Source organism: Silurus aristotelis (assembly GCF_946808225.1).
Source record: "Silurus aristotelis genome assembly, chromosome: 17".
NCBI classification, from domain to species: Eukaryota; Metazoa; Chordata; class Actinopteri; order Siluriformes; family Siluridae; genus Silurus; species Silurus aristotelis.
The window spans coordinates 6,944,004-6,956,766 of record NC_139590.1 but is presented as its reverse complement, the minus strand read 5'-3'; the positions used below and the strand labels follow the sequence as shown (position 1 = coordinate 6,956,766).

The 12,763-nt window shown below is 40.9% G+C and overlaps 1 protein-coding gene across 1 annotated transcript; it reads left to right on the top strand.

The window, feature by feature from the left end:
• Nucleotides 1-484: 484 nt before the first annotated feature.
• On the top strand, nt 485-11,873 carry stk17al (serine/threonine kinase 17a like). The gene is made up of 7 exons (XM_083567415.1): nt 485-863; nt 4,456-4,668; nt 7,500-7,644; nt 8,311-8,437; nt 9,051-9,099; nt 9,317-9,496; nt 10,359-11,873. The coding sequence occupies exons 1-7, from the start codon at nt 751-753 to the stop codon at nt 10,630-10,632; spliced, it is 1,101 nt and encodes a 366-aa protein (XP_083423541.1). The 5' UTR covers nt 485-750; the 3' UTR covers nt 10,633-11,873.
• The last annotated feature ends 890 nt before the right edge of the window (nt 11,874-12,763 follow it).

Genomic DNA, 12,763 nt, shown 5'->3' with positions numbered 1-12,763 from the left:
GATAGATAGATAGATAGATAGATAGATAGATAGATAGATAGATAGATAGATAGATAGATAGATAGATAGATAGATAGATAGATAGATAGATAGATCCACCATTCCATGGTAGATAAAAATGCTTAAACCAACGAACAATCAAGCCAATAAATAAAATGCATTAGCATTTATTACGTAAATATTTTTTTCTAAACATATAACTACACAAAAATACGTTTCTTGTTAATTGATTAATGAACAAACTTTTATTCATCTAGTTATTTGTTTAGAAATATATTTGTTAATTCATTACTTAATGAAGGTATAAATGAATGAATGAGTATTTGTTGATTATATACATATTGAGCTTGAGCAATGCAGTGCACTTGACTGAAGTAGTCCCAGAAGTAGACGTTTAGAAACTGTTTAGACACGCCCATTTTACCCGATTGGCTGAGTTGTTGCATCGGAGCTAAAAAAAGAGGCGTGGTTCACAGAGCGTCTTATTGTTCGGAGTGTTTGTGCTCGTGCTCAGAATTCACGACATCGCCACTGGTTTTGGACGCTGCTGGAGTACATGCCAGTCTCCAGAGACTACTAAACTTTATAACTATTCGCAAAAAAAAAAAAATATATATATATATACTAGTATTTTGTCCTCACTGTTGGCTTTGTACTTGACTGTTTCCGGCGGATAACCTGCAGAGGTGCGCGCACCTGATGGACTGAGAGCGCGCCCGGGTTCAGCTGCTTACACTTCTCCACGCCGCAATGTTGGAGTCCAGCGCCATGAATAAGAACGGAATGGTGACCACGATCCTCACCCGAATCCGCACTGAGCCGTTTAAGACTTTTTACGACCTGGTCGGTAAAGAGCTCGGCAGGTAAATGAACCGCTTTCTATTAAACATCAAAGTCCTACTGCGGTTCTTCCGTGCGAGGGGACGAGGGGCGCGCGCTCACAGCGCGAGCGCTTAGTTTCGCTTAATAGCTTTCATTAGAGGGGGTTCGGTCACTTGTAATTAGTGTGTGTGTATGTGTGTGTTAATTAGCGGCCGTTGACTCACAAATCTGGAAAATTTTTACCATTTTATTTCTTATTCGACTTTTGACTCATTGGCTGATTTGAGTCTGTTACACATTACCCTTGATGATTTTTAAGGCTTCATATGTGTGTGTGTGTGTGTGTGTGTGTGTGTGTGTGTGTGTGTGTGTGTGTGTGTGTGTGTGTAAAATCACATGTTAGTAGTCAGAAGTTTGCACATTTTCCTTCAGTGTTTTCTCTTTATTTTTATTATTTTTAACATTGTACATTTTAATACTCAAACAATCCAAGCTATGAAAGAACACGTATGGAATTATGCATAAAATGTCAGAAAACCAAGAATAAGTTTTATATTTTAGATGCCAAAGGAGCTTTGAACTTTGAGGACAACTTGGAAAACTCTTTTGCATTCTCTCACTCAGCCTCAAGCTAACAATCTTCGCTTTCCCAAAAGTTTTTGAGTGCTTGTTTGCTGCTTTTCCTTCACTATCTGGTCCAACCCATTCTATACCATGTACTATTTTTTTTTTTATATAACATTTGTGTTGAATCTCCTTTTTCTGAAGCATTGAAAAATACTTAGTCACCACAGACATGTTAAGTCCAAGTCGGGTTCTTAACTTTTGCCCTGAAGCTATGACTCTGATATTCTGTTGACGATAACAAATGATGAAAGTCTGTCAATCAGAAACCAGTTAAAAACGTCATACACCTCTTCCCAAAAAATAAATGTTCCCAATTAAATTTTAAGCAAACTCTTAATTACAAAAGTCAAGTCTTTTATTGTGAGGTTTTCTAAATCAGTGCCTTTTCCTGCATTTGTGGTTCAGCAGTTGGTTCTGAAGCTGGTGGGGGGAGCCCTTATTCAGTCGTGTGGAAACATTTCCCTGAGGTGCAGCAATAAAATGAAGAAAAGAAGCCAAGATTTCTAGCACTCCGCATTGGATGTCAACAACATGTCCATGATCCCGCATGTTGCTGTGGTTTTTGATAACAGAAATGTTAGGAAAAAATTCCAGCCCTTGGTGTTGACATCGGGCATTTAATCAGAGCGTAATATTTAAACTGCAGCGAGGCATTTTCCCGATGGGTTTCAATTTATGGTTAAAAAGAAAAAAACACGGCGATAAAATCTGTTTGCTTTCGTAGATTACTGGAATGCTCCTTTTCACTCGGTGAAAACATTCATGACCCCACACGCGTGTGTCACGGGGCGAGTAGTTCTTTATGTAACGCATACTATCTGATCTTTTGGTTGAAGGAGAAATCCAGATCTAAATACAGGCAGTCATAATATCGTGCCTTCCTGCACCCAAACACCACCTGCTGCATGCATAAGAAACACACACACACTCACTCTCTCTCTCTCTCTCTCTCTCTCTCAAGTCTAAAGCCAGAGACGATACCTCAGTGTCGCCGAACTTCCTGTACTAGTAACGTTTATTGCTGAAAGTCATTCATTCCGCGTCTTGTCTGCCAAAGAACCTCGGCTGTATCCTCATTCAGAGCTTGCTTTGAATAAATGTAAATGAACAAGTTTTATTTTTTTGGTTTGTCCACACAAATTCATCTCGCTCTCTCTTTCTCTTGCATTTTCATCTCGAGCAATTACACCGGAGAAACAGGAAGAATAGGTAATGGATTCCCCTGCAAGGATGTGCTCATACAGAGTCATTTTCCTCAGTGATGTTTCATATAAGGCCTTGCAGAATGTCCTAGTTTTGAGCTCCGCAAAGGACACTGGCCTGATTTCAGTGCTGACTGTCGTTTTAGGAACGTCCCCTGAGGGTCCTAAGAGTTGATCCTGCCCTTGTTCTTGCATTTAATAAGACCTGCTTGCTTGCAGTTCTAGTCTCTCCTTTCAGCCCACACACACGCACACCAGCAAATAAGCATGTAAAAAAAAAAAAAAACAAGCACGCGCATCTATGTTGGTTTAGTTTTGTGATCGATGTACAACCACTACTGCTTCTGGGTCATGTAACCACATAGTGTGTTTCCTGTCTATACACATCCTTTTAAACTTGTCAAGGTAACTGATTGCACAACGAGGCGAATGAGGGCACTTCCTTCTTATTTCCACACACGGAACGGACGCTGCATTCTTGAACAGTCGAATACCAGATGGGGAGCAAGTGGTAATTACAACCTGCAACGTTTTGCACGGTGGTTACGGGTTTTAGTGAATTATGACGCCCGGCGTTGCGCTCTCTGACCGCTTTTGTCGAAGGAGGTGGGCATCATTTATCAGTAGGGTATGGTGGGTGGTCTGTTGTGACCCCTACCACCCACATACACACCATAGTGTGTCTTATTGTGAGGCTTCCTAAAGAACCAGCGAAGGCGGAGTTACCCGCAAATCGTTCTTTTCGCTGGTAGACAAAGGGTTGTACAAACTGGGCTTTTGTGTGCATGTATGTGGGAAGCCATGAGTTGACTCTTTAAAGTCATCTCTGAAGTGTGGGCCTGACGTTCCGATTTAGGGAATGACTTTGTGTGTACATAAAGGAGAAGGAGACCCTTATGTCCCAACTTGTCATCTTCCACGTGGGAAATGGACATGAGGGAATTGTAATGTCTGACTCTGATTCTCAACCTTGTAATATCAAGGTCTTTTAAAAGCTGCTAAGAATTTCCTTTGCCACATACCATGGAAGTGCATTGGTTAGCATGTGACGTCAGAGGCGTGTAGATTTTCTTCATGTCAGTAATTGTGAAAAACGACTTAAGCGACAGCCGTGAGTCATTGTGGTCAGCATGCTGGTCGCTTGTCATCTTTTTGTGAAGACGCTTCATTTGCTTCAATGGGGTGTTTTTCCAAATGTACAAAGTGTCAAGAATTCAACGTTTATAGGCCAATAGGCTTTTTTTTTTCTTTTTTTTTTTTTGCTTGTTTGTGTGGTTTGTGTGGTGCATGCCGCTGTGGTTTAACTGCACAGTGCCCCACATTTTATTTGCAATTAATGTTATTTTAATCTACAGGATTTGCACAAGTAATGTAGGCACTATAGGGCCACTACTATGGTATACAAGAGCAAGATTTCCACACAGATTCAGCGAATAGGCAAATGCTGCCTATCCGGCATGGCCCATGCAGCATGGCCCCACCTTTCCCTGGCCTGTATTTTCATATTGAAGCAGATGTGGCTTGTACATTTTAAGATGCAATAGTTTGCTGACTCAGACGTTTGGTCTCTTGGTACATGGGGGGAGAAAGGGAACTGTTAACACGCAAACTTGTACAATTACTGTAAAAATAAAACCGTTGTAATTTCACATATGTGCTCTGATCATTTCTATAATTTCTCTTCTACTTAGTTTGCAATTAACACTTTTTTTTTTTATTATTATTATTACTATAAAGTATGTCTGAACAGTATATTTGTGAGTGATTTAATAGACTATGACACTTTCTTTCTGTCTTTGTTTAGAGGAAAGTTTGCAGTGGTGAAGAAGTGTGTGGAGAAGGCCACGGGGAACGTGTATGCCGCCAAGTTCCTGCGCAAACGGCGGAAGGGTCAGGACTGCCGCGCCGACATCCTGAACGAGATCGCCATGCTGGAAGCAGCCAAGTCCAACCCGTACGTGGTGGAGCTGCACGAGGTGTACGAGACCAGCTCTGAGATTATCCTGGTGCTTGAATGGTAAGTTTTGCACTGTTCTCTGATGGGGCGAGTCAATGTTCTAAGAACCAGCAGAAATCGGAGAAACGCAAAGCTTGCAATCTCCTCTCGCTTACGAGCTGTCTCGTTCTCTGTCCGCCTGTCTCTCTCTCTTTCTGTTTGTCTGTGTGTCTCTGTATCTGTGTCCATGTCTTTCTCTCTGTCTTCTGAAATCACCAGGTCATTATGTAAAGCATGGATGATTTCAGCATTTTGTATAGTGTGCACATGCAGCGTTGATAACGATCTATAATGAGACTAATTAACCCGAAGAAACATTTCCCAAACTTATCTTTTTTCCTCCTTTTTTTTAATTTGATTTTTTTATAAATATAAAAAAGAATCTTTCTTTATTGATCCTCTGTTTTTTTTTTTTTTGTGTCTTTTAAAATAAAATCCCTTATTGTCAAAGCTGTAAAACTTTCACACACTCTGCACTTTTTATTTCGCACACACGCCGGATGTCGGTCGAGAGTGACGGCAGTTTTGAGAAACAGTCGATTGCATCTCTGTCTGACTCTCGGTAGCACGCTTCCTGTGTGCGCTCCATCAGCTTCTGCTGTAGATCAGCTGTGCAGCAGTTTACCCCCGCTGACGTTGATGCGTGCGTGATCACACGCATGCGCGCACACGCACCCTAATGTGTGTCATTACCTTATTAGGAAATTCTTCTGGTTAATCATTTATTTTGGCTGGAGGTTTACATGGGGATTATCACGATGACCTCTCGCAGTCAGTCAGCATCTTCATTCATGTGTCTGTCCACTCTTCTGTATTAGTTTGTTTCTCTACTCAGGTCAGTGTGCCAATAAAGCACATGTGCAGCCTGAGAATATGGTGATGGTTTAGTTTAAAAGGAAGCTTCTATCTGTCTGTTTAATTTTGCATGCTGGCAGGAAAGAAAAATTCATCTACTTTAACACTTTAGACTTTAGACCCCCCCCCCCCCCCCCCACACACACACACACACACACACACACACACTCTTTTCTCTTTTCTCTTTAGAATCAGAGATGAGTGAGTGTAAGAAGAAGAAAAGGGCCGGAGATGCAGAGAAATGATTTTGTTCCATTTCCTGTGGCTTTTCTAGCTAGGCTTTAATTGGGCTTCTAAAAACAGAGCAGCAAACGCACACATTCACACAAGCTTGCAGCCACAACCACATCCTCAGTGCTGAGTGCAACCTAAGTGATGCGACACTGTCTTTAGCACACACGTTTTAACAATTTAAAAACTAAACGGAGGTGATGGGTTTTTATAGGAAATGCAAATAAATACCAGTTTACTGGTCGAAATGTGCTTTTTGTTCGGACTCTCGGTCGCCCAGCCTTCTGTCTCCTCTTCTTCCTCGCATCTTTTTTTTTTTTTTTTTTTTTTGCCTTTAGACTACTTTCAACAGGCACAAAAGCACAGTGTGGTATAGACTATCAGGATTTGTACAGTATTTCCCAGAATGCTTTGTAGATTCGAGCACAGAAACCGCTAATGGAACAGTTCCTCCTCTTGTTCTTCTGTGTGCTTATGTCTAAGAGAACCTGCATGTCAAATGCCACCAGCTCCAAAGTTCCACCTTGAAGGTGTTTTTGTTTGCGTTTCTAGAATTGAACAGCAAGTGCACCGTCTAGTTTGGGCTTTTCCAGAGCACTGCCTCTGGTTTGTTAAATGTGCGTGCAGGGCTGAGACTATTTAATTAACTCCAAGCTGATGGCCAAGCCGATAAGCCATGGTTAGTACCCCAGTTATTTACACAGCTGGCTTTCAGGGATGTCTAACAAATTAAGTGTACAATGTAAACACAGGCCGACACGTGAAATGTAAAAATCCCACGCACTTCGCTGAGCTGTAATGGTTACGCTTTATATATTGGATATCTATTTTTTTTTATATTTAAAATACTTTATTTTACTATATTTTCTTTTTAACCCCCATTTTAGCCCTTAATTCGGTCTTGGTGTTTCCTGCTTTCTCAGTTTTCATATAACACCTACCAACTAGGGAAAGTGAAGGAAAACACATGCTCTGACATGTAATGCCTTTCAAAAGTATCCTTCAAACTGCTACTCATGCTGCATCACAAGGCAGTACAGCACAAGGGAGGGTTTGTGCCATAACACCTTGGTCTGCTAGAGTTTGGGATCAAATAGGAGTCTCTCTCTCTCTCTCTCTCTCTCTCTCTCTCTCTCTCTCTCTCTCTCTCTCTCTCTCTCTCTCTCATATTTTTGTTCCCTCTTCTAATGTCTTGTCAGATGACTTATCAAGACATGGACAAATAAGGCTTCATTCTTGGATTAGAATCTATAGCCTCATCAATAATAAAGCCTACAGGTTTTGCTTGTTTTACACATGGCTTTGTTGGGGTTGAACGACCCCAACAAAAAAAAAAGCGTGGGCAGACGTGCACTCATAATAAAGCCCAAAAATCGGTGTAATTCTGGCCTGTTTGGAGCCGAGAGTTAGTGATTTATGGATGTGATGTCAGCAGCAGTCGGCTTTAGCCTGCACTTTGAGTCCGATTTTCTTATTTCCCTGCCAAAGTGATCCGGAGATGTTCTACAATTTCAAAAGTACAAATTTCACAACTGCATTACCAATGTCTCTCCTCTGCCTGAGACGTGTATGTGCTCATTGGGCACTTGAAGTATAGAAATCCAGTGATGTACTTGAATTAAATTCAAGTTTAAATACATGGATTTACATATTTTGTTTCTTTCCAAAGATTGATATAGCTTTGATTTCTAATAAACCCATTGAGGAGTTAGCTCTATTCCTAGAATCTATTGATCATTAGTATTTTCTGTGTTGATGTATTCCAGTGCTGCCGGAGGAGAAATCTTCAATCAGTGTGTCGCCGATAACGACGAGGCCTTCACGGAGGCAGACGTCATCCGGTTGGCCCGGCAGATCCTCGAAGGCATCTCTTTCCTTCACCGCAACAACGTCGTTCATTTAGACCTGAAGGTGGGTAAAATCGTGCGTTTGTGTGCTTGCGCATCTAACTGTCCACATAAATAAACACCAGACAGTCTTCACTCAGGTTGCGTATGTTACTTAATACAGAGAAGCTGAGATTTCGACTGGAGAGGCTGCAATTAGAGTTCAGGGTCTCGTAAACTTTTACTGCCCGCTTTCTTGCAGTCATTACAGGAGCGAGAGCCGTGAGGTTGTACTGCATGAGGTCATTGTCCTGGTAAAGTGTATCACAGCAATAAACCTGGCCTAATTGGAAATGGGCCAGAAAAAAAAAAAAAAGTTTGCGCCTTGAAAGATTTATAGCGACTCTGAAAAACCAGCAGAGGAAAAAGTGTCAGCTGTGTTTAGTTGGAGCAGTTCACCGGTAAATAGACGAGTAAAAGCGCGTCAAAACGTATAAAGCGAGGTTGATTTACTAGCTGGCGCAGATGTTGGAAAAATCCCTATCATACAATTGAGGAAGTGCTTTGACATGCCAATCCATCATATTTGCTATTGAAATTGTTTTATTCCCCTTAATAATTCCATGCAGGTGGAGGAATTTAACCCATATTGTGGAGAAGCCTTTGTTTTTGAAATAGGACGTACATGGACTGTTCGATGTGGTGGATGTGGATGCTAAATGCATGTTTGTGTGCGTTTTGTCTGTTTTAGCCTCAGAACATTCTGCTCACTAGCGCTCAGCCGCTCGGGGACATCAGGATCGTAGATTTCGGTCTGTCTCGGCGCATGGACGACAAATCAGAAGTGCGTGAGATCTTGGGAACTCCAGAGTACGTAGGTGAGTCAGTCGGGTTTATCTGCTTCGGTTTATCTACGCCATAAATGAGGGTCAAAAGGCATTACAAAGCAGACTGGGGACTGTTTGGATTGAAGTATAAAGCCTTGAATTTTTGGTGTGTCTTGCAGTTATTTTTTATAATAATTTAGAACAATGTAGATTGGAAGGCCACAAGTTTAAATCCCAGCACCAACAACTCCCATTCCTGGGCCCTTGCGCTAGTCCCCTTACCCTCAACTCCTCAGCTGTAATTCGCTCTGGATAACAGTGTCTACCAAAATGCCATAATTAGTGTCCTGATGTTTTAAGGGATTCAGGAAGTATAAAATCTCGGTACTTGTACAATATTGGATCTGTGCTGTAGTAAAAAGGCTGAAACTTTGGATCTCAACACATGTAATGCAGTAGTGCTACTAAGTAATAATGCAAATTTCCTTGTCCGTATTCACCACAGCTGATTTTTGACCCAGTAAATGTATCCCAACTGGTGATCTTTGACTCCAAAACCTCCAAATCAGTAATCAGAAATGTTTGCAAAGCCATTTAAATTTATTTTTTTATTGCTAATAAAAGTACAACAGGAATAAACTCGATTTCTTTTTCCCCCTCACAGCTCCCGAGGTTCTGAGCTACGAACCAATCTCCACAGCTACTGACATGTGGTAAGTTAGAACCGTGTGTGTTTTTACTGCTTTATAAGGTCAATTTCACTGATAAGGCCACAAGCGTGACTAGGCATTTCTATAAATATTTAATCGCTAGTGCTACTTATCATTAGAACAGTTTCTGTAACAGATTTCCCACAGTTGCTAGAATACATGACTAAAGTATTTAATATCGGTACATTCACTCAATTTATTTTCCTTATGTGTGGTATAGGAGCATCGGTGTGTTAACGTACGTCATGTTGACGGGGGAGTCTCCTTTCCTGGGCCAGGACAAGCAGGAGACATACCTGAACATTTCCCAGGTGAACGTAGACTACTCTGAAGACACTTTTCAAGGCATCTCGAGTCTCGCCGTAGAGTTCATCCAGTCGCTGCTTCACGTAGACCCCAGGTACGTCTAGAAAGTGCAGCTAAAATCCTGTGTGTGTGTGTGTGTGTGTGTGTGTGTGTGTGTGTGTGTGTGTGTGTGTGTGTGTGTGTGTGTGTGTGTGTGTGTGTGTGTGTGTGTGTGTGTGTGTGTGTGTGTGTGTGTGTGTGTGTGTGTGTGTAACTTATATGTATATGTTATGCTTCTATTGAAACGTCAAGCTGTACAGGAGAAATGTTCTCCAAGATCAAGATATAAATGTAGCCCATTCAGTCAATCTCAAGTCAAATGTAAAAGCCAGCCCATGTACGGGCTCCGTCACATTCCCACGTTCTTGCGGTGCCCCTAATGACGCTCAGCAGTGGCCATTTTGGCTCCGTCACAGTGACTAATAGCAGCCCAGATCTGTCACCATCTTGGCTCCATGAGAATGATTGCAGCCTTTGCCTCCACACTCACTAAAACTTTACGGCCACATATCATGAGTGATATGAGAGGAAAATGAGAGGCTGAAAAGCTATGTGGAAAAAATTCCTCCATGTGCGAGTAATCCCGAAGAGAAGGAAAAACCTGGGGAGAGGGGAAAAGGATGGGAGTTAAAAGTTTGTGTGAAACTGCTGGAAAGAAAACTGCCTTGTGAAAAATCTGCAAATTGCGGGTTTTAATAATAATTAGTTTAAATGATAATTAAATATCAAAAGCATGGAATAGTATCTTTATTTTTTTTTTATTATAACTTTTAAAAATTTAATGTACAATTTCTATAAAAAAAAATAATAAAATAAAATTCAATAAGACAACATATAATTCCTAGAAGTCAATCTCCATTTTAATAGTCATCCTTAAATATTTTCAAATTAACCCCCCCTTTTTTATTCCTCCTTAGAAACCGATCCACAGCAGACGACTGCCTGAATCACCCCTGGCTAAACACAAACCCTCACACACTCAACCCCACCACCCCCACCACGCTGGACGAGCCGGAAACCAGCCAATCAGAGTCCGAGCCTGAGAGTCCCGATTCATCTCCTGAGCTTCTCGACATCCCGTCGTATCCCACATACCCCGGAAAAGGAGACTTGAAAACCGGCCGAGACACTTTTACTTTCACAGAGTCGTTCCCCAGTCGCCCTGAAATGCAGCAGGAGCTGATTTGTTAGAGTGACACCCATGTTGTCCAATCAGAAGAGAGCTTCGTAGGTCAGCAATGTTCAGAAAAGACACTGATATGTGCTGGACCACAGAGGTCCCCTGGTTGTGTGCCAAATGTGGTGTGTGTTTGTGTGTAAGAGGGGATTTTTAATAAGCCCTTAAGAAGCCTATGAAAATTGCAAATTGATAAATATTATTAATAATTAAATAATAAATTAATATTATTATTAATTCAATAGATTTCTATTTGCATGCACACACACCCCATTGGTGTAAATAGAAGATTTTGTGATTACTGAGCATCTGTTATCTGCTGGTCGGAATTGAATTGTGGGTAATCCTTCTCCGGAGAGCTGAACTCTCAACACCGATGAGGGCTCATGGAATCCAAGACGACAGATGGACGCTCGTTAAAACGGACAGACGGTCCATCTGCGTTTAGACTGATACCGAGGTGTGAGCTCGCCAATAGATCATTGGATCAGGTCCTTCTCTTTAGGACGCTTCCACCTTGGGAATTGTAGCTTGTTTATTTTATAGCACTTTTGTAAAAATAAAAAAAATTAAAAACAAACTGAAATGGCGATTGTGCCAAAGACTTTGGTTCAGATAAAGCACAGTTTAATGTCCACGCATGTAAGTGTAACGCACTCCATCACTGTAACCTCTGTGTGCATCACCGTCTCCACCGCGTGCCACAAACACTGACCTTTTCTGTTCCATGGATTTAAAAACGTTTTGCTGCGGTTGCACAAGTTTTATGTATAGTACTTATGATTTACAGGCCATTGTTTTGTCCTCTGTTCTTTATCTTTTTTATCTAATTTTTGATGCTCTTTAGAAAAAGAAATTGCCATCCTTACAAAATCCGGTTACTTCGTACCAATTTGGTAAAGTGTCTCTCTGGGTGGGTTCGGTTCGGATTTTCTGGCATCATTGGCTGATTTGGAAAGCGCCCGGGGTTTGTGGGAGACGAAAGTGTACATGTTTAAAAAAATAATAATAATAAAAAAGGAATTGTATGTTTTAAAAAAAAAAAGAGAAAGTAATGTATAAATATTTTTCTATTTTCCTGTTTTTGATATTTACTATGTAAGAAGATATAAAGATTGTCTTAATTTAGGATTTTATGTTTCCTATATGCTTGTGGCAGTTTTGCACTTGTGTCCACTGGACCATCTCTTGACTATTAGAGTGATAATATTGGCATTGCAGGCAAAGTATTGAAGAATAATAAATGTGCATTGTTTGTATTAAAAGCTGCCTCTTGTGTGTCTCATTTAAAATATGAATACATTATTCAGGTTAAAGAGAGAATTTCTTTAAACCGGTGCATAGGGCGTTTCATCGCCCTTGGGGAAACCGACCTCAGTTTTGAATATGCATGTATATTAGGGATTTGCATCTCCATACATAACCAAGGATGTGATGCATTAAAGATACAGTACAGACCAAAAGTTTGGACACACCTTCTCATTCAAAGAGTTTTCTTTATTTTCATGACTATGAAAATTGTAGATTCACACTGAAGGCATCAAAACTATGAATTAACACGTGGAATTATATATGGAATTATATACATAACAAAAAAGTGTGAAACAACTGAAAAATGTCATATTCTAGGTTCTTCAAAGTAGCCACCTTTTGCTTTGATTACTGCTTTGCACACTCTTGGCATTCTCTTGATGAGCTTCAAGAGGTAGTCACCTGAAATGGTCTTCCAACAGTCTTGAAGGAGTTCCCCGAGAGATGCTTGGCACTTGTTGGCCCTTTTGCCTTCACTCTGCGGTCCAGCTCACCCCTAAACCATCTCGATTGGGTTCAGGTCCGGTGACTGTGGAGGCCAGGTCATCTGGCGCAGCACCCCATCACTCTCCTTCTTGGTCAAATAGCTCTTGATGCCTTCAGTGTGACTCTACAATTTTCATAGTCATAAATAAAGAAAACTCTTTGAATGAGAAGGTGTGTCCAAACTTTTGGTCTGTACTGTACATAGGAAGCATCTACCGATGCGGTGCAATACGATCCCCCCCTTATGGTGCAGTGTGATCCGATTTCGATTTAATTCAAAACAATACGATACCATGAAATAGAGGGTAAAAAAAAAGATTTGATGTAATTCAGTACAGCACAAAAGGT